This window comes from Prionailurus viverrinus, chromosome D1 (genome assembly GCF_022837055.1).
Source record: "Prionailurus viverrinus isolate Anna chromosome D1, UM_Priviv_1.0, whole genome shotgun sequence".
NCBI classification, from domain to species: Eukaryota; Metazoa; Chordata; class Mammalia; order Carnivora; family Felidae; genus Prionailurus; species Prionailurus viverrinus.
In genome coordinates, this window is record NC_062570.1 from 65,124,271 (window position 1) to 65,146,571 (window position 22,301).

Sequence of the window (22,301 nt, forward strand, 5' to 3'; positions counted from 1 at the left end):
ATAACTGCGTGCACACCTCACCCCTTTGTTGTCACCACTGGGCGTTCTCATTATCTTATTGAGTGTCCTTTTTCGGGTAACTGACATTTAAATTAAGTTCTTGGGGAGAATGGGGTGTGTTTCTGGGTTACTTGTTTTCTTCCCTTGAAGTTTGCTGTGTGATCCGTGTCCATCACCACACAGTTTGAGTCGTGGTAGCTTTAGCATGTATTTTACTATCTAGTGGAACTGGTCCTCCTCTCGTTAACTGTCACTATCAGAATTTCTTTGTTTTCTTACCTACTTTTGTTTTGGCTTCCAGAATATCTTCACCTGGGTTTTCTAGAGGAATTAAGGGTAGTGACTACTTTATCCCAGGCTGCCCTAATCTGGAGTATTGGCATAGGTCAGTTGAATTGAGCACTCCGTAATAATTTTTTAAGTGTTTGTTTATTTTTGTGGGAGGGGGCAGAGAGAGAGGGAGAGGGAGGATGCAAAGTGGGCTCCACGCCGAAGCAGAGAGCCAGACGCGGGGCTCGAACTACAACCGTGAGATCATGACCTGAGCTGAAGTCAGATGCTTAACTGACTGAGCCACCCAGATGCCCCTGAATTGAGCACTCTTTTTTTTTTTAAGTTTAATGATTTAATTTGAGAGGGAGAGAGAGAGGAGAGACAGAGAGAGAGAGAGAGAGAGAGAGAGTAGGGGAAGGGCAGAGAGAGAGGGAGACACAGAATCCCAAGCAGGCTCCAAGCTGTCAGCACAGAGCCCAATGAGAGGCTCAAATTTACAAACCGTGAGCTGAAGTCGGACACTTAACTGACTGAGCCACCCCAGTGCCCCTGTATTGAGCACTCTTAGTTCATGTCTCTGAAAACGGAAGAGGCCCCTCGACTGGGTGAAACAGGCAAGCAAGGAAGTAGTGGCACCAGCTCCCTGACTACCACCCCCCCACCATCGTCCCCTGTTCTGCTCTCCTGGGACTGTGGCTTTTCCTGAGACAGGACCCCTTGGGCAGCCTCCTGTGTAGTGGGGAAGTCTAGGGAGTGGGCCTGGCTCACGGGAGCTCTGCACATGCACCGCCGTCTCTGGCCACATCCCCACCTCCCCGGCCCGGGCCTGACTTCCTGATGAGTCTGTCTGCACCCCTCGATCCTTTTGCTTTGGTGCAAGGCTCTGCCTCTCACTGCCCGCTCTCCCAAAGGGCTGTTACCTTTCCTCTTAAGAGCCTGTTACTGCTGAAAACACTCAGTTGAGGTACAGAGTGGACACCTAATTATATCACCGACCCAACTGCTTTGTGAGACAAAATTTAGAAACACCGTTGAGTGACATTAGCAAGTCAAGGCGGGGTGGGGGGGGGGGTTCCTTGGCTTTCTTATCATAGAGCCCACATTCACAAACCAGCTTGTTCAGCCACCTTTCTTTAGATCGCCATCCAAGGGAACCTTAAGAAATCCCTGCACCTTATCAAGTTCCAGAATCCCCTTGGTATTTTGCTTGGAACTAAATGAAATGTAATTTAGGAAGAAGTACTGTCTTTAAAATGGTCTTCTAATCACATAGGAATATACTGAGAATCTCCATTATTTTGTCATTTTCTGCATATGAATCACAAATAAGTCTCATCAATATTGTTTTAAAACCCTTTACACAGTCTTGCCATCGTAAATGATATCGTCTTCATTATCATTCTGTTAAACTTTATTATTTTGTAATAACAGAAATGTTATTGGCTTTTCTTTTTTATGTATTTTTTTAAAGTTTATTTATTTTAAATAGACACTGTCTTTTTTTTTTTTTCAACGTTTATTTATTTTTGGGACAGAGACAGACAGAGCATGAACAGGGTAGGGGCAGAGAGAGAGGGAGACACAGAATCGGAAACAGGCTCCAGGCTCTGAGCCATCAGCCCAGAGCCTGACGTGGGGCTCGAGCTCACAGACCACGAGATCGTGACCTGGCTGAAGTCGGACGCCTAATCGACTGCGCCACCCAGGCGCCCCTAAAGTTTATTTATTTTGAGAGAGACAGAGAGACGGTGCAAGAGGGGGAGGGGCAGAGAGAGATCTGAAGTGGGCTGTGTGCAGACAGCAGAGAGTCCGATGGGGGGCTTGAACTCACAAACCATGAGATCATTACTAGAGCCAAAGTCAGATGCTTCACTGACTGAGCCACCCAGGTTCCCCTTTTTATCTTTTTATCTGGCAACTCTATTGAACTTTCTGATTCTAGAGATCTTCTCGTTGATCCCCTTATGTTTTTTCAGGATCCCCATACAGCATATCACTTGCAATAACATAAGTTATGACTCCTTTCTAATACAGTAGACTAATGACTATTCATCAGTGTTGCCCTCAGGAACTTTTAAAAAATACATAACCACAACCTTGGGCTCGGCAACAGGGCCGAGGGCCCGGGAGCAGTGGGGTGAGAGGTAGATTCCAGACCAAGGAGATGGCACCTGCAGGCCTGGAAAGAGCATGAGCTTGGCTTGTCTGGAAGCAGGCCAGTATGGGGAACAGAAGCATGATCAGCCTGGTAACACTTTAAAATTTTTGGTCTGTGAGCAAGGAAGTCAGTAAGGATTTTAAGCAGCAGGTGCAATGGCAGATTTGCTCGGTGAAAAGATCACTCTTGCTGCCATGTGAGAACAGACTGCAGGGCGGCCAGAGGGAAAGGGGGTGCACAGCATTATGTAACAACAGCTAAGTCACACGTCTCCTCACTATGTGCCAGGCGCTGTTTGCGGTGGCTCATATATATTAACTATCAAGTTCCCAGGCACGCAGGTACTTGGTGGTTCAGCCCGGCCTGGAACCAGCAGACCCGGCTCCAGGGTCCACTCTGAAGCACCACAGCTTGTCCCATCCACAGACAAAGTAGTTTGGATGATGGTGGTGGCATTGGCGGTGGTGAGAAGGGGACCTGCTAAAGAGATACTTAGTACTTAATATCAGCAGGACCTGGTGATGGATTGGATATCAGGATGGGGGAGATATCAAGTACCCATTCTACCACATGTTCGTGGCCATTTGGAGTTTCTCTGGGACATGGATGTTCACTTTTCCACTGGGTTGTTCACATGCACACTTCACCCCTACTTTTTTTCATGGGGAGGGAGGGAAATCAGACTCACTTGCCAGGGTGCATTCTGCACTGTCCGTGTGTCTTCTGGGCATGTGACTGGATAAGGGATAGGTGTCTGCTCATCATACCTTTGGCTCGGGGGGTATGAGATCAAGGTGAGCCTGATCTGAGTGTTCTCTACTCTACTCTCCAAGGGCAATTGGAAATGTGTGTCCTTTTCATATAAATTGACTGTTGGGACCCTAGATAATGGAACTCTAGTGATATTGAAGGCCCCGGACATTAGTCTCACATATTGATACATTGAGGCCAAGAAAACTGGGACAGGACTTGTCTGGTGTCATAGGAGGCCAGGGACTGAGCCCTGGAACTCAGGTTTCCCAACATCCAAGACATTAGCGGCATCTTCAGTGCTACTGAGGGAGCAGCAAGGGTCTGTCCTGGTGGGGGGCCAGAGGAGGATCCCGCAGTGTGTCACAGCCAAGAGGTGGGGGTGGGGCAAAGCTGAGGACAGGTTGGTGGAGCCAGAGAAATGGGTACCAATAGCTCATGAAAACCAGACGGGCTGAGGTATGGGTATGGGGAGCTGGGACACATTATAGAGACCTGGGGAATTTTGGAGCAGGTGGTCAGGAGGCTGGGGCAGAGCAGAGGGTGACTGGGTGTGTGATTGGGCACCTCCCAGGGTCCTGCCCACAGGGGAATGGAGACCTCTGAAGTTCATTTGGAGGGCAGGCCCAGCTTGCCTGTCTCCAGAGAGACGCCCGAAGCCCTACAAATGTGAGAGCCAGGACAGGGCCGACTAACCTACGATGACCAGGTCAGAATCCAGGGTATACAACTGACCCTTGAACAGCATGAGTTTGAACTGTGTGGGTCTAGTCATACACAGATTTTTTTCGGATATAGTATAGTACTGTAAATGTCATGTGTAATAATGCAAATGTATATGATTTTCTTGACATCTTTTTTCTCTAGTTTATTGTAAGAATACAGTATATAATACATATAACATACAAAACATGCATTGACTCCTTATCAGTAAGGCTCAACAGTAAGCTATTAGCAGTTAAGTTTTGGGGGGAATCAAAAGTTATATGTGAACCTTTGCCTGTGTGGGAAGGTCAATGCCCCTAACCCCCCCCCCCCCCATTGTTCAAGAGTCAACTGTAAGGGTGCCTTGGTGGCTCAGTCGGTTAAGCATTCAACTTCGGCTTAGGTCGTGATCTCATAGTTTGTGGGTTCAACCCTGTGTCAGGCTCTGTGTTGACAGGAGTCTGCTTGGGATTCTCTCTCTTTGCCCTTCCCTCCCTCACTCTCTCTCTTTCTCTCAAATACAATTTTAAAAAGTCAACTGTAAAAAAACAAAACAAAACAAAAAAAACCCAAAAACGATGACCTACAATGACCAGGTCAGAATCCAGGGCCTCGTGCTGCTGAGTGGAACCCCTCCCTGTCTCCAGGGCCCCCGCTCCCTGCCAGCCTCAAGGTGGCAGGATCAGGAAGGCACAGGCTCTCTGGCAGCAGGGAGGGTGGTGCCTGCAGAGGAGACGTGCAGGAAGGTGGGCTGTGGTGGGGACTAGGAATCAGGGAGAGATGAAGAGAGAGGTCCGAAGCAGCCTGGAGTTGGAGAAAGGCAACAATGGATCCTGCCCCGCCCAATGCCACCAGCTCTCCAGACTTCCCCTCATCGCCTGGAAGGGGCTACACATGGGCTCCTCCCTGTGCCAGAGCTGGGCAGTGCCTCTGGGACTTCCTGTTCTCATCCTCAGCAAAGCCTGGCACGGGCCCTGAGGCATAGTTCTTTGGCTTGGACTGAGTAAATCCTCACTGTTCTGAGGGCCCGGTGGCCCCTCGGGGTTGCTGTGAGCATCAGTGAGAGAATACAGTAACACTTAGCACAGTGCCAGTCCCAGGTGAGGGCTCAGCATGCGGGAGCTCTAATTACTAATTGTTGGCACCTCTTCATGGTGCTTTGGACTTTCGACCCAGCGGTCACAGGTTCACACTCCTCTCAGTTCAGCCTCACACACCCTGTGCAGTATAAGACATGCACTTAACAGATGAAGAAACTGAGGCAAGTCTGGGCCCGTGGTCCCTAGCTACCCAGTGAGTTAGCACTACAGAAAGGACAAGAGTTTAGGTCTCCTAAGTCTAGCATATGTTCACTTTCTTCTATACAATATAAGACTTTAATCCTTATTTCAGAGTAGAGCAAACCATAACCCTTTGTCTGCTACCAGTCCTCCTGTAAAGTCAAAATATCAGAGAAATTTAGTACCGGAAGGTAGCCTTCAAAATGGTTCTACCCACTGATTTTCATGAGGCACACAGAGGCTACATACTCACTCAAGGTCACACAGCACAGAGCCAGCACTGGAACTTAAGGTGTTCTTTCCTCTATACTCGCTACTATTATAGGTCTTGGAACTTTTATCCCCATTTCAGAGATGGGAAAACTGAGCCATAGAGGTAAAACTATTGACTCCAGTCCCATAGCACTGCCTTTCAGGACACTGCTTCTTCAGTAACCTGGTGGCTCTAGTCTGATATTTATGAACCATCTGCAGCAAAAGGGAAGGCCGTGGAGTGAAATGTTGCCGTATTGGAAGTAACATGCTTTGCAAATTGTTTAAATTGCATTTCAGGGTCTGATTCCTCTTGCTAGAGAGATTGGTTTATGAATTCAGAGTAGGATTGTTTAAAATGCATTTCACATTTTAAATAACCATGGTTTTCTTAGGTGAGAAAGAATAACAGGTCAAAAATGCACACTCACAGGCTTTTCTGAAAGGTTACAATATAAAATGTTCTTTGCTGGAGGATATGAAGGCACTGGCTCTCTGTTTGACAAAGGAGAGGGCTCTGCTAGATAAATCCTGCATTATGAACAAATGAGAACTGTGTCCCTCTCTTCCTGATCAGCTTAATTCCTTGTTGCTTATCTGCAAATCCAATAATGCCAGTAAAACAAACCCCTCGGGCAGGCTGAGCTCAGGGGCCTGGACGCTCCTCCTCAGAAGCCTTTTTGTGTTTATAACTTCAGTTCCTACTCCCTGGAGAGCAGGGCTCAGAAGCCCTGTCAGAAAGTGGGCAGGAGAACTCGTCTGGGAGTGAAAGTTTTCCCAAGATGGGTCTCCCCGCCCCCAGCCCCAGTCCGGGGCCCTCTGAGCAGGAAACTCTATAGATTCTCAGAGCGGAGCCAGGGAACTGGGGACCGAGCAGGTATTAACATCCAGCATCCTTCCTGCACATCCCCTGTGCCCCTGCAAGATAAATAACCTGGCCCCAAATTGCAGGCGTTTCTTGTGCCTGCATGCTTAGAGTGTGGTCACCTGGGTGTCATCTTCCTGCTATATCATACTCCACTAGGTGACTAAGGATATTTCAACTGCACAGCTTTTAAAATATTATTTGTTTATGACATCCATGGTGCACTGACAGTATTTATTTACTGTTCATTTCCCCCAACTGGGGCAGGGGTATTTTCTGTGCTCTTTAGGGGTTACTAGGCGCTCATGGGAGCTGAAAAACCAGACCTTATAGGAAACCCAGCACCTGGAAAGAGGAGCCACGTGTCAAAAGGTTGTGGTCCTAGGGTGGCCTAGCTGATGGCACTAGACTGTGTCTCTCTCACCCTGGGCAACTTTTTATGAGACCATTCATGTGTGTGCCAGCACGTGGAGCTTCTTTATAGGACATTATTTCCTGCAATAGCAGATCCCATCCCATAAACCTGTTCCTCTGTCGTTAAAAACTCCCCATAAAGGGTGCTTAATGATCCCTCCTGTGAATACAGAATTCTTTACTTAACCGAGTCCCAACTGATAGACATTTTGTACCCCCAACTCCTGCCAATTTCTCCTATTAGAAATAAAGCTGTCATGACTATCTGTACATAAATGTAGCAGGATTCTTGCACAGAGTCGTGACACCAAGGCTTTTCTTTCCAGGAAGCAACTTTATTTGTGCCGACACCACTCAGTTGGGTTCATCCCCGAAGAACTGAGCCCTGAATGCCACGTGGCATAGTTTTTTTTATACATTTTCTATTTTTTTGTCTCCCGTATATGGTAACACACAAATATGCAGTCTGATTAAGTGGTCTCATGTTACAAGGTTGTGAGGAATGTTGTCACATACACGAATAGTCAGGTTGCCTTGAGGTTGTTTTTTTTTTCTTTCCTTAGGGAGGGGACCCTACCACATAAACTTTTGATTCCATTGCATATTTCCCCTGGCTAGATTTCTAGAACAGGAATTAATGAGCCAAAGGGCTAAGGCTCTCATCATTTGGTTTTCTCTACAGGATTGCAGTTAAGCCTGTGGCTCTAGAACTCTCTGGTGCCTGAGCTTGAATTTGAACTCTCCCACTTATTGTCTGTGTGACTTTGAGCAGGTTATGTAACCTCCTGTTTCTTCACCTGTAAAATGGGGATAATAATAGTACCTACCTCATAGTGTTGTTAGGATTCAATGAGAGGAACCATGTGTGTGAATAGGCATGACTCATGAGACGTCGTCATAAAGCAAACTTTATTTTTGTCTCCCACGGTCTCTTTAATTTTATTCTATGGGGCTGCTCCCCACCCCCCACCCCCCCACCCCCCCCCCCCCCCCCCCCCCCCGTGCAAACCTAGATGAAATTGACGGTGAGTCCCATGACTTCTCTGGCCACTTTCAGGGAACCAAAAGTTGTCCTGTGAGTAATTAATATGTCCTGTCTTTTGCAATAAGCAAATCTTAAATTGCGGAGTTACCCATCATGATCTGCTGAAAGCCAGCTGCCTGCAGGAGAGGGTCCAGTTTGCAGTTCTGACTCTTTCTAAGGTCTAAGGTGAAGGGAAGGAGGGGAAGAAGAGAGGAGAGGGGCAGGAAAATTCTTCCTCCTCTCTCTCACGTGAGTGCCTTTTGAGGTTCTTGGAGACCATTCCATCGTTTGGGGTGTGTCTGTAAGCACAGCTCCCTCGATGTGAGTGATGCTTGCTCTCTATCCTCCATAGGACACTCTTTTTCCTTTCTCAGGCCCTGGGAAGCCTGGGTCTGTCCCCTCTGCCCACTGTCACCTTCTCCTACAAGGGGGTCCTCTTGACTGGGATCTAAGACAACCACATCTGGTCCTCTTCGCGTGGGCCCCCCGAAATACTCACGTATCCTTTGCCCACAAACCTGACCCTGAGGCGGCAGAGTCCTCTTGGCCATCAGGGCAGCCACCCCCCCCACCTGCTCTCTGGATTTGCAGGCATGAATCAGTTGCCTGTGCCCCACGGCCTCAGGACCATTATGGCCACATATGAAGCCATTCTGGGGGGGTCTCCAAGCCCCACTCCCTGGACTTGAGGCAAAGGCCATGTACCCTGCTGTGCTCCCACTGAGAGTCCGCTGGACCCCGAGGCTCCTTCTAAAATTCCTCCTAGACCTCCAGCAACATTTTTTGCAGACTTGCATATTTTTTTATGTATTAGAGGTGGGTAATGGGCACCTGGTCACAGACCCAGGTTTTCACTGCCTCTCTTCCAAGTCCCATTTGGGGCTATCCAACCTCACTTTGGTATGTGGTATCTGTTAACGCGGAGCCTCGACTGGAGAGTTGCATTTCATCATTACCTGCTGCCCTTATTTGCTTTTTATGGAACATGTGGAGAAGTGCCAGGCACATAGCATGTACTCAACAAGTGATGGTCTCGTGTGACCCCAGCTCACAGGCTCCCCACTTACGTTCATTTTGTCACTATTCCTTTTGACTTTATCCCTATTACCTTGTTTTATGCTTTACAATTTTATTTTCCCTGTGGACTGTGCTGGTTGTGGTGATGTTGGTAGTGATTTTAATTTGCTATTATCTTCTGCAGTTATTTGGAAAAATATACGTATTGTTTTTATTTTTTCAAAGTTTATTTATTTTGAGAGAGAGAGAGAGAGAGAGGGAGTACAGGTGGGTGGAGTAGGGGCAGAGAGAGAGGGAAAGAGAGAGAGAATCCCAAGCAAGCTCCACACTGTCAGCATGAGCTCAATGTGGGGCTTGAACTCACAGACCGTGAGATCATAACTGGAGCCGAAATCAAGACTCAGACGCTTAACTGACTGAGCCACCCAGGTGCCCCTACACATTTTGTTTTTAATTCTTCTAGTGCTTAGCCTGCATTTTTTCAAATATGTCAGTAAGCCTATCTGCCTCACTTTAATCGTGGAGAAATGGGGCAGTGGGCACTGTCCGGCTGTCCACATATGCTACCGTTTTGCCATGATGTCTGCCCAATGGCTTTGAAAAGACACTGGGCTCTGGTCTAGTGTCTGCTCATTTCTGTCCTGGACTTTCCAAATAGCCCACTAGCAGTTGCCAATACCTCTGGCCTTGTCTCCCTCTGTCCGCCATTTTGCTCCCAATTATGTCTTTCTAAAAGTACATCTGGGAAGGTTACTCTTGGCTTCAAACCCTCAGTGATGCCTCATTAGCTCTAGAATAAAATCCACACTCCTCAGCCTGGTGTCCAGGGTGCCAGGGGATCTGGCCCTACCTTACCTTTCTAGGCCCTTCTCCTGCCACGTGGAACAGCTACCCTCCATGCCACCACACGGGTTTTGGTTTTCAAGTGCATCGGTCACATATTCTCATATCCTGATGCCTTCGCTCACGTCATCTTCTCTGTCTGGAATGCCCTTTGGTCAGAGACCAGCACAGCACTGGGCCAGTTGTAAAATCTCAGTAACTGGTAAGCTTCCCCCTTCCTTTCTTATTAGTCTCTCAGAATCCTTCAAGGCCCGATTCCAATGTCATCTTTTTCACTCTCAGGACAGATTTGTCCTAACCTGACTTGCCCTCCCTCTGGTACCACTGGCTGCCCCTCCTCTGTGCCCCCAGTACTTTGTACACCTGTACTGTAACCCCAGCACCTTGGTGCTTTCAGTCCCTCCTGCCAGATGGAATGCTCCCCAAGAGCAGCACTGGGCCGGCCTGACACCTGCCCAAGCCCTGCGTGGACCTGTGAGCCCGGTCGGGTCCAGTGGATATATGATTGATTCGAATTGCCTTCCTCACCCTGCAAGGATGCAACACCAAGCTACTATGCAGGGCACCTTGGGACTTAGTGCCCAATCTGAATAGGTATTCACTTATTATTCAAATCCGTTTGTTTCTAAAATTGATTAGAGGTGAGCCACACTCAATAAAACTGTTAAATTAGAAACAGAAAATTTAAGACTTCACATGGAAGTAGCAAAGTGCCAGAAGAAGGTGCTAACTTTCTTCCCTGGCTGAATGAGTGTCGCTGAGAGCAGCTTGCACTGGGGTTCTTCGGCTGGGGTGGCAGATATAAGGGTCTCCTTGGGGCTAAACTCTTTCACTCCCCTCACAAACCATGGCCCTGTCTGAGAATGCCTAAAAGGCAACAAGGAGAATTTAAATTCACAGAAAATATCTCACCCTTGCAGGGTTTGGACAGTGGTGAGGAGGCCATTGGGGGTTGCTACATGGCAGCATTTCGGTACAGATCACCTTGTTCCGCGGGCTAAATTTGAAAAGCTTAGGCCCTTTCTCAAGGGTCATTGTATAGCACAGTTGTATTTTAACCATGGCCTAGTACAGTATTCCTCATGTGGCTTTCTGAAGTGGCTTTTCGATGGAAGCCAAGGGCATACACATAAAATGTCAACCAGGGGAGCTATTTGAGCAGGAAAACCCATTGGCAGTTCTGAGTTGAGTGTGAACTCTCACATACCCCTTTTAACTCACAGAAGCACACACTTAGATCCTCCCCATGCACACACATCAACACACCATCCAACAAACATTCTTGTGCAGACCCATTCAGATGCAGGGACACCTTACCACACACACATTCCCTCTCTCTCTCCCGCACACTCATACGTACATGGCACAGTCCCACTGGCTCCCACACATCCCATGGGCACACACAGCCTCTATAGGACATGGGGAGCTGTCTTATTTCTGCACCTCACTCTGCCTCCAGATTTTACTCCCTTAGGACAGAATCTACAGTATCTATTTAATAGATTCAATTACTTCAGGCTCCTGAGACCTTCCAACTTGATTTTGATTGCTTTAAGGTGTCAGATAATTTGGGAATGGGGGAAAGCAGCCTCAAATTCTTGAAGGGAAAATCTTCTAGGCTCTAGTCATCACCAAAGTGGCAGCTGCTGATGGAAGTTTGGGGAACATGGTCTGGATGGTGGGACCAGCCTCCTGTTGCTGGGCAGGGCTCCGTCCTCCAGTCCTACAGGACAGAGGCCCTCAGGGTAGTGCTTTGTTTGGCCTCCAAGGCAAGGACCAGTCCCTTTCTGCTGACCTTCCTGGGAGCCTGATCAGCAGAACCGAGGCCTATGCCAAATGTCCCAGCAGGCAAGGAAACAGCCCTGCTTTTTGCCCCCTTGCACTCACTCTGAGGTGATTTCTTTTGTCTGCCCTCTGTCCCCTGTGACAGGGATAGCTCTTGGAGGTTGATAAATAATCAGAGGTCACAGCCTTCAGAGAGTGTCAATGCTGTACCAGACAGAGATGGATCTAACCTGTCGTGCGCTCCAGAAATCAGAAGAAGGAGGCTGGGTGTGCATCCATGTGCACTGCACGAACGGTGATAGGGAGGAAGGAGGCGAAAGGCAAGGGCTGTGGACCCAGACTGCTGTGTGTGAATCCTAGCTTCACCGTTGAGTAGCTCTATGGCTTTGGGCAAGATCTTCGCCTTCTGTGTGCCCCAGTTTATTCTGCTATAAAATGGGTATGATGATAGCATCTCCCTCCTGGGGTGGTTGTGAGGATGAAATCAGTTACAGCGTAGAGATAGCACCTGGAGCTCAGCAAATGCTCCACACATTTGGTTATTGTTTTTATAGTTAATGGGCAAGGCCGCCAGGAGGAAAGCCTGGGATGGGAAATCCTGGCCGTGGACCTAGGGCAGCAGGATGGGGCCCTCCTTCAGCGGAGCTGGTTCTTCTCACACTCTCCACCTCCGACACCCCCGCCCCCCCCCCCCCGCCCCCGCCGTGTCGTGGAGTCACCACACAGACCCTCTTCTGGCATGGTTACCCGGGTGTGTGCGCTGCTGAATCCAGGGCGCACATGAGAACACCCACATGTAGTGGGAAGAAAGTGCCCCTCAGCAGACCGCTGCCAGATCACCTGTCCTCGCTTCCCTGCTTCTGTCAGCCGGCTGTGGATTCACTAGCCTTCACCTCATCATGCCACGGCTTGCTTTAAAGTTGATGTGAGTCACAGCCAAGACTTCCTCAGCACTCAGAGACTTTAAGATGACCTTTGTTAAGAAGTTTTTGCTTTCTTTTAAGTGTAGCCCCTAGAAAGAGCTTTGGAGGACAGAGACCCTGGTTCTATTTCAGCTCCATCGCTTTGTAGCTTTCTGTCCTTGGGCATCTTAGCACTATTGAGGCTTTATTCTCCAGAAATAGAAATAAAACACTTGCCTCTCAAGGCTGTTGTGTAGCTTAAATAATATAAATTCATAAGGGCTGGGAATGCAATAGACGGTTTATGTTCTCCTTGACTGCTATAGCTTAGAGGGGAAAGACTACTGCTGCTAGGGAGCAGCTCCTTCACAGAAAACCAGAGGTTCCCTGGGGACCTGTGAGGGGGTGGGGAGGGTGGGGAAGTGGAAGGGGCCAAGAAGGGAAGGCCAGCCTCCAGAGTTTGGACCAGCGGGTTCCCTGGGACCTCTTCTGTTCCAGACCGCAATCCTTTCCGGCACCGAAGGATCCCCTCCCCTCCCCCATCCCTCTTCCCACCCCCGAGCTGAGCAGCGGTTCCCATCTCTTAGCGGAGATAGGTATGCTAGGAAGGCAGGTAGGAGTTAGAATTATCTCGGCTTCACAGAGGAAGAAACTGACGCTCGGAGGTCTAGGGACCCGCCCAGCGGCTTTGGTCTTAGCCTCGGGTGGGCGCGGGCGCGGTCACGGTCACGTGTGTGGAGCTGGAGCCCCGCGGCTCCCGGGAAGGCGCGGGGGCGGGGGCGTTGGCAACACCAGCGCCGGCCCGGGGGTGGGGTCTCCGCCGGGGGGCGGGGCGGGGCGAGGGGGGAGGGGGCGGGCCGCCACGCAGCACTCCGGCGGTCGGCGCGGGACCGAGCCCCTTTAGCAGCGCCGGGCCGTGGGGGCCGGCCTCTCTCGCCTCTACGCGCGCGCACGCCCGTCCGCCCGCCGCGGCCCCGCGCACTCCGCCGCTTCGCCCGTCGCGCCGCGCAGGCAGCCGCTCGCCGAGCCCGCGGCCGGGGCCCTGGCGTGCAGCGCGGGCCTCGGAGGGGCCCGGCGCCCCGGCCCGGGAGGATGCGGCCCGGGGCGGCCCGGGAGCTGAGCAGGGTCCCCGCGCCGGCCCCCGCGGGCCCCGGCTTCCAGAGCCGCAGCCGCCGCCCCGCCCCCGGGAGACATGACTTCCAAGCCGCATTCCGACTGGATTCCCTACAGGTACGCGGGAGCCCGTCCCACCTCCCCTTCGGCTCCGGGACGCGGGCCCGGCCCACTACCCTCCAGCGCTGAGGGCGAGGGTGCCCTCCACCCCGATCCGGGGCGCAGGGCTCCCATATCCATCCCATCCAACACTGCGGGCGCGGGCTGGAGGCGCTGGGCCTTCCTATCCCAACTTTGGGCCCCGGGCGGACTGAACCTGGCTGCCCTGCTTCATCTCCCGTCCGCCGGGGTTGCTGAAAGGGTCCAGAGCTCTGGGCCTGTGTGGGCCCTTGTTGGGTCCGGCAGCGCCATGTGGCCGCCTGGGGAAGGAGCGCACTGCTCTAAGCCCCCTCCTAGGCCCAGCGCACCGGGTCACATGCCAGTGTAGCCGTGGACAGACCCCCCGGTACAAGCTGCAGGCATGCACCTTCCGTGAGTGCATCCAGCCAGAGATGATCCTGCTGGTCGGTTCACACACTCAAAGCATGAATTCCTGGAGACAGTTATTCTGAACCAAGATCACCGGCTGCTTATATACACATGCACCCTGGACGTCTCCCCCCACACTGATTCTTGGGCTCACACGTGTGTACTACTATCTGTGCACATACACATCCTGTATGGGACGATACCTGACACCTGCTACCCACTCACAGATACTACTCCTATCTTTCAGAGACTCAGAAATCCACTTGCTAACAGGTCCATACCTGGACGCACACTAACTCACAATACATAGAACTGCCTTTACATGCATAAGAACACTCATGAAAACACAGAAAGCACAGCCACCCTGTGTTCCCAGACTCTGGTCTGTTCCAAGGACAGCTGGGCTTTGCTACTTGTGTGGAGGTCTGGGTGGGGGAGGAGTGTGGGGGGTTTCACCCAGGTGCAGGCCTTTCCCCCATGCACTCCATTCTCTCCGTTACCACTGGAATAGATCTCATCGTCATGGCAGCGCCAGATCCTTGGCCACCTATTGGCTCCTGGTTGCCATGGGCTACGGGGCTGTCTCTAGGCCTCCCAGAGAGGCATGTGTGTAAAATAGGTGCTGGACTGCTAGGGTCCACTATGTTAGTGTCTGCTTAGGTGCACAGGCCCATGGGTTGTAGGAACAGACCCTCAGGACCCGCCTTGTAACAGCCAGCTCTTGGGGAGGGACGGACCTGAGTCCAGTCACTGATAGGAAATACTTCTGACCGAGCTCTTCTATAGTCTGTCCAGACAGCATCCAAAATGGAAACCAGCTGAAACCGCCTGAGGCTTGTTAAAAGCAGATTCTTCTGCAAACAAGCACCTGTCAACTGGCCTGGGGATTCAGGGTTTCTCTTAAGAACTGTTGTCTCTAATCTCAGCTCCTTTGGGGGCTTTAGGGTTTCCCAAGTTAGAATTTGTGGGTGCTCCTCCCACCGACATACCCACGTGCACACATACACAAGTCACTCCTAGGATTTCCTGAAGACCTAATGCAGTCACACCTCAGAGTCTCCCATATATCAGGGAGATATTTCTATCAGGAAACTGGGGCTTTGCTGACTCAGAAGAGCTGCTACCCTACACTGGGCATCCAGGCTAGGGGCACAGGTAGTTTCTGGAACATCCTGGCTTTCTTGACACACCTGTACTGAGGGGGTGCAGCCACAAGGAGTATCATTAACCTTTTCTAGCCACCCAGCGGAGGTGCCTGGGGTAGTGCCTGTGGGCTGAGTGGCCTCCAGTGCTGTGGGAGTACGAGTATGGAGGAGCAGGTGGCAGGTGGTGGCCACAGACTAACTTCGGAGGGAGGGAAGGGACAGCACTTACAGACACGACGGTGCGGTTAGGGTCTGGCCAACTGGGGGCCGGGCCAGATCGTGGTTCAAGGAAGCCTCTCCCAGGAGCCAAAGACCAAAGCAATGCATAGAGTAAGTGCATAGGTCTTAGAGAAAGTCTGTCTCAAATAGGGGAGTCTTAATCCTGCCCCTAGGAAAGGGGGCCCTGGAGAAGTGGGGTTGTCTCTGGGAAGTGGCATTGTCCTCCAGCAATCCCCAGGGCACTGGCATCCTTCGAGGAGTGAGTTGGCACTTATTCCAGCCCAGGTCCAACCACTCCATCGCCCCATCCCCTTCTTGGGCCCGCACACTGCACCTGGAGCACAGAATCTTATCACCCTGGCAGACTACCCCTGAGGAGCAGCTTGGCACCCTTGTGGCCCTGCCTGCTTGCTGTCCCATTGCTCTGTCACCCCTGCCTTTTTGCTCTGTGGCCAAGAGGGTGGGTCTCAAGCTGGGAGCAGGCTATAGTCAGAAGTTGCCCGAATCTCTCGTGCCTTGTTGGGGTCTTTCTGAGCGTGCACCGAGCCTGGGACGGCACTGGACTTTGGGTGTAGACTTCCAGAATGGGGAGGCCTGGGCTGAGAGGAGGAGATGCAAATTGCCTCCTTGCGTTAACTGGGCTGCTGATTGCAGTTAAAGCCACATGCCTGTGTGATCACCGAAAACTGGGGCAGAAGACTGGCAAGGCAGTTTACTTGCAGATGAGGGGGATGGGCACGTGTGCACGCGCTTTGGTATGAGGTTTCCCCCCCGATGTCACAGCATGTCAGAACTGGAATGTGTTATTTGGTTTGGGGGAGAGAAGCCGGTCGATTTCTTATTAGCTCTCCTGGTGGGGGTTTTATTCCCTCTGTGATGGTTGCACCTGCGTTCCCTAGGCCTGGCTCATTTTCTTCTAAGCGACGCCAGTTGGTGATAATCTTCTTAAGGGTAATTGTGGCTCAGTTTACAATGATTATGGATTAATCTCACATTCTGACTCAGAAGGGAGCCATTTAGTTTATAAAGTTGAACAATTAGAAGAGCGTTTTGCCTTTTGATATGTTTCTGTTATTACTACTAATAATTTCCACTTCTGCCATTTTCTGTCCGTCTGTGTTGTTCTTGAGTATTAAATGCCCTTCATTCCTGACTTCACAGCCTTCGTTGAGCTGCAGGTGGAGTATTCAGAGTGGGGTGTGCTGGCCAGCCCCTGTCCTCAGTGCTCTGTCTGCATGGTCGTGCGGCCGTTGTCTGGTGTGTCTCCAGCCAGGCCCTGAACTCCTGGAGAGCAGGGACCTCATCTGGTTCTTGGCTGTGTGCCTGGCATGAGCCAGCATAGACAAGATGCCTGCTACTTCGAATCAAAGAGGCATCCCCAGATAGCTTTTAGGACTTCCCGGCTTTCCTGGCTCCACACCCAGGTTGTCAGCACACCCGAGGGATGTAGTACTCCCCTCTCAGAAAAAGGAATACTTCTGGAAGAGTGTGGGCCTAGGTTAGAGAATGAGAAGCTCGGCTGGAAGGGCCCTTGCTGTCCAGTCCTCGGTGCAAATGCTCTGTGCAGTAGCCTGCCATCAGATGGCTATGACCAGTAGAAAGTTCTTCCTTGGGGTGAGCCTCAGCATGCCTCTGGGTGTTCCCTCCTCTTGGCTCTTTTTGGGGTCCTCTCACCACTTCCTCACTACGCTTTCTGGAGAGTGGAATGGCCGCTGACCAAGCAAGACCTGACTCTTTCAGTTCTGCCTGTGTGGGGAGCCTTGGGGCGCCCTGGATGCTGTGGCCTGCTGCTTCGCCTGTGGCAGCAGGGGCGAGGAGCAGAATCTCTCTCCACTCCCCGCCCAAACCCCCCCTGGGAAGTCTTCCTGATGTTGCTTAGGGTAGAAGGAGAAGGAAACACAGGGGTGAAAGAGTGGACTTGGGGAGCAGGCATACTGTTGGTACACTCAGGTTGGTCTCTGCCCTCCTCCAGCACAGGCCTAGAGGCACCTGCAGCCTGCAGGGTGTGGCCTGTCCCACAGCAGTGGAGGGAGGCTGTTACTTCCTGGCCCGGGGCCGTGGCTGACGTTGAGTCCTCACCATCTCGGGGAATGGCTCACTGACTAGTCACCTTGAGGCCTCTGTAAACAGAACCCTGAAGTCTCATCAGGCTGATGTCAAGCCCTGTCTCCCCCATTCTGCCTGTGTCGGGAAGACCTAGGTTCGGGGACCCACATGTGAGACATGACCTTCTCCTGTTAGGTTTCTGTTAGACTCTGTTAGCTCTCCAGTGTCTTCTGAAGTCCTACTGTCTTTTTAAAAAGAAAAAAAATTTTTTTTAATGTTTATTTTTGAGAGAGAGAGACATAATCCGAGGCAGGTTCCAGGGCCTGAGCTGTCAGCACAGAGCCCCAGGATCCGTGAGATCATGACCTGGGCCACCCGGGTGCCCCTGAAGCCCTACTGTCTTAATGAACAGTTTAGTATCACTTCTACTTTGCGTCATTTGAAGTCTGCTGAGAGGCCTGCCTTGTCTTTAGGTCATCAGTAAACATGCCAACCAGGGCAAGCAGGATGCTAGAAACCTTCTCTGACTATGGCATGCCCTATTGTTGCAAAGATCTTTGAGTGTCTGTCTTACTGGAGAAGCATGCCATTCATGTGTCTTCATCGTGCCCATGGGTGACCATCACTGGTCCCTGCGAGTCCGTGTGGAAGCCTGGCTGTGCTATCCTCCTGTTTTCCCTGATAGGTCTGGGGGCATGTGCCCTGACTTGACAGTGGCCTGGGCTTGCTCTTGGTGGTCACTGGGTCTTCTAGCTGCTCACTTGGCCTGTCCCGTGATCTTAACCTGGGGCCTACATAAGACTCGTTGATCTGCAGGCTATAATTTCTTCCCCCATCTGAACATAAGGCTGCATTTGCATACTTCCAGCAACTCTCCAATTTCTTTTTTGTTCTTTAGAGAGCACCAGCTGTGGCTCATGGTCCTCATTTGCATGGCTGAGCATTAGAATCACCTACGTTTCTTGTTTTAAAAGAGAGAGTGCAGTGAGGGATTGACTCTGGGGTAATTTCCCCAGCAGTTCTGAATTACCAAGTCAGGCCCTAGTGCCCATAGCAGTTTTAACGCACCTGCTAAGTTTGGGAATCAGCGGTTGGAACGGAGAGGGTCCATCCGGGGAGGCTGGGACTCTTCTTCCTTCTGGGGCTCCCTCTGTTCCCAGCCGTACTGTTTCCATGATGTTCCAAGCAGCCACTAAGCAACGAAAGCCACAGATCTGAATGTGCCGGGGTGGGGGTAGGGGAGTCTGGCATTGGGTACAGGGGTTGTGGCCTGGCCCCCTGGGTGGTCTTTCCAACTCTGGTAGGCCATTTCCCTGATTCCCTGGGTCCGACAGGGGTAGTTTCCACTGTGATTGAGTGGAAGGAATGAGGGAGTAAAAGGGGAGAGTGAATTGGCCATGGAGTACGGGCCTGTCCCTGGGTAGCCTGACCCCCAGGCCTCTGGTCAGCTCTGGTGGGTCAGCTGAGCATGTAGGGTGGCGTCTGAGATGAGAGGCAGGGAACCGGCTTCCTAAATGTGTTGTCCCTGTCTGGCCCTTCCATCCCATGGGAGAAGTGCCCCGTTCTCATTTGTTGTCAAGCACAGTTTTCTCTCCAGATATCTGTTGGGCATCTTGGAGGGAAGCAAGAGGGTATGGAGGGGCTCTCCTTGGGAGGTGAAGGGGCTACCTTGTTGGTCCTGGGCAGAGTGGATGGATTGATGGACGCCGCAGCCTGGGTTTCTCTGACCCTCATGAGCCAATGTGGCTCGTGGTCCTCATTTGTATGGCTGAGCATTAGCATCATTACATCTCTTGTTTTAGAAGCGAGGGTGAGGTGAGAGATTGACTCTGGGGTAATTTCCCCAGCAGTTCTGGATTACCAAGTCAGGCCCCAGTGCCCATAGCCATTTTATGGTGCTTTCCTGGGTCTCCCTGGTCTCGTCCCCAGCAGGAGACGCCTGTAATGAAGGAGCCACCAGGGTCAGCTGGAGGCCCCATCCATCAGTGTCCGAGGCTCCTGGCGGGGCTGCAGCTGGCAGCCTGGGCTTGGCAGTGGTTCCATAATTGGAGCCCGAGTTGTTAAAAAGCCATTACTGTCTCCTCTGTGGTTATCATTTAATGCTGCCTAGAATAGTGCCCATCAGACAGAGGCAGTGTCGGTGAGAAAGGAAGGTGCTGAAGCGGGAGCTGAGAGGCAGGGCTGTCTGGAGGGGTGGAGCCCGGGCCTGCTGAGGAGGTGAGAGGGGTTTTCTTGACTCCCTGGAGACAGCCATCCTTGTTGTCATTGTGCTCCTCAGCAGCTGGGGTTTGCGGGGATTCCGTTATCCACCAGGGACGGGTGTCGTGTGCCCGGATACATTGCGGTTAGGCAGTGCAAGCCTATCCCTGCTGGGGGACCGTGGTTCGCCTCGTGCCTTTGCGGCTTTCCTAGAAACAGTGCTGTGCCAGGAGCCTGTTCGCTGTACCTGCTGCTGCCTGCTGTCGGAGCCACTCCATGTAGGTCCTTTAATTGCTGGCCCTCCTGGGTGGGTCTTGCTCAGCCAGGCACGTTGTGACTCACCGGGCACAAGTTGCTTCTCCCAACTGCCACCCCCAGCCTGCACGTACCCCCCCCCCCCCCCCCGCCCCCACGGCTGCTCCAACAGGCATGGTGGATGGCTCTCTAGGCACCTCCAGGCTGAGTTTCTGGAATCTCTTCAGAAGCCTACCCCTAGTTCATCCATCTTTCTGTTCATCCATCCATCTCCGGTGGTGAAGTCCATTCTGCTTATAATCTTATCACTGTTGCTAAAGCCTGCAGCTCTTCATCTTTCTCCTCCATCAGGGAAAGGAGATGGGGCCAGAGGAAGAGGAAGGCAGCTTCCTTACCTGGGTGTGACTATAGAATGACCGTGGCAGTGGACAGTAGCCTGGGGTAGGAATGTACCCTCCTGCACGAATAAGGACATTAGAGGCACTGGGCAGCAAGGCCACCATGGCTGGAGCCACCTTTTGTCCATCCAGCTGCCAGTGTGACCCAGCAGTTCTGGAGGTGGCTTTGCTAATGTCAGCTTAACCCTCAGATGGATGTCCCCTTTTCTTTAAAAAAAAAATTTTTTTTTAATGTTTATTCTTGAGACAGAGACAGAGTGTGAACAGGGGAGGGGCAGAGAGAGAGGGAGACACAGAATCTGAAACAGGCTCCAGGCTCTGAGCTATCAGCACAGAGCCTGACGCAGGGCTCGAACCCACAAACTGTGAGATCATGACCTGAGCCAAAGTCGGACTCTCAACTGACTGAGCCACCCAGGCGCCCCTGGATATCCCCTTTTCTAAATGACCCTAGATTTTAGTGTCAGCACCATGGGAGGCAACTTCATTGCCCTGCTCAGCAAGCCCAGTGCCAGGATGACCCAGATGAGTGCCCTCTGCCCTGCCCTGTGAAAGTACGAGCGACTCGCATCATCCCAGCAAGCCATGAGACTGCCTCTCCTGCTGGCGGGAGGTGGAGCCGGCAGTCTGGCAGAGGTGACACGGTCGCCTGTAGCCAGGCCACTGGCACGTGACTGAGATTACAGGCCGCCCCGTGTGCACCCAGGCACAGAGCTTGGCAAGCAGAGCACGGGTGGATTTCAGGCCCTGTCGCTTCTGTCAGCCAGGTGCCACATGGAGTCCAGACTGCAGTCTCCATCTGTATCCGGGAAGTTATAAATGAATATGCATTGCTCGTGCAGCAGCCCAGGGTAGACAGTGGTGTTTGTGGACTGACCTGTTGAAGTCTGTGGGAGCAGACGCTTTGCCTTGGTGTTATTCAGTCAGACCACTGACTTAGGTGGAGAGACCAGTGGCAGAGATGTAGCCTCTCAGACCTGGCAGGGCCCCCAGGCATCTTGCTCACTCTAGTACCATCATCCTTTCTTCAAGACCCTTGCTGCCACTCTCCCGTCATGCCTGTTTTCTCTGATGGGGCACTCACTGTCCCAGACAGCTTGCATTTTTAGGAGCTTCTTCCCTGTCCTCGGCCCTGGCAATGCCTTCAGGGAGTCCCACATGCAGCTCTAGACTATTTTAGGTGGGCCAAGCCCTTGACTTCGAGCATGTCTGTTTAGTAGTGTTTTCTCTTGTGCTCTGGCAGCCAAGGATTTTGGTGAATAAGGCTGTGCATGGCCCCAGGTCACAGTTAGGGCTCCTCTTGAGTGTACAGCAGTCCCTGGGTATCAGGAAAGGCCTTCAAGTAGGTAGGACAGCTGCCAGTTAAAAACATGCAGTCGTTATAGCTTGTGGCCAGGGAGGTGTGTGGGTGAAGCCAGAGGTGGGCAGTGAGCTGTGTAATCCGTGGACTTCCTGCCCGCCCCCCCCGGCCCAGCTGCCCCAGTAGATGGATGCACAGGTAGTTTGAATGAGCTGAAGGGTCCTTTCAAGTCAATGATTGGTCCAGCTAGAAAGAGCTGCTGTTGTCAGGAGGAGGTGGAAATGGCTTTACCTTGTCTGTGGGGCGACTTGACCTCATCTTTCACCCCTACATGCACACTGTACTCACCTGCACACAAGCACACCCACTTCTTACGCAGGTGTTTACATGCATTGATATCCAGGTATGTGCTTATCCACGTAGATGTACTCCTATATTTGCGCACATCCCCGTGTATTCACATGCATGAGATACACTTAGAGCTTCACACACAGACCTGATGCACTCAGGCAAGCCTGTGCAGGTGCCCACACAGGTCTGGTTCAGGGGCAGGCTCCAGCATAACTGGGCCAGGGCAGCCTGGGGATTCCCAGGACTCAGATCCTCAGGCTCCAATCTTACCCCTTAACCTTGGCTTTTATAGAATTTGGGCTTGGGTCTCATGTATGTGTCTTGGACGAGAAGGAAGGCTAAGTGGTTGGAGCTTGCTGATTATGCTTACCTTCCTGGGAGGCAGGTCTGGTGTATGTGAGGTGACGCTACCTGTTTTAAGACCTTAGGGACTCAAGGATTTGATGCCCTGGTGCCCCCTGCGCCATATTGGCTGGTTG

The 22,301-nt window shown here is 51.8% G+C and overlaps 1 protein-coding gene across 2 annotated transcripts in view; it reads left to right on the forward strand.

Annotated features, from left to right (window-relative positions):
* TUB (TUB bipartite transcription factor) overlaps nucleotides 1-22,301 on the forward strand; it is an 88,554-nt gene that overhangs the window by 51,334 nt on the left and 14,919 nt on the right. The window contains exon 1 of one of the 2 annotated variants that reach the window (XM_047823427.1): nucleotides 13,287-13,498. The exons of the other annotated variant lie outside the window; for it this stretch is intronic. Coding sequence (XP_047679383.1) covers nucleotides 13,461-13,498 — 38 coding nt within the window. The 5' untranslated portion in view covers nucleotides 13,287-13,460. Of the gene's footprint in view, nucleotides 1-13,286; nucleotides 13,499-22,301 lie in introns of those variants that run through there. 2 annotated transcript variants of the gene reach the window in all.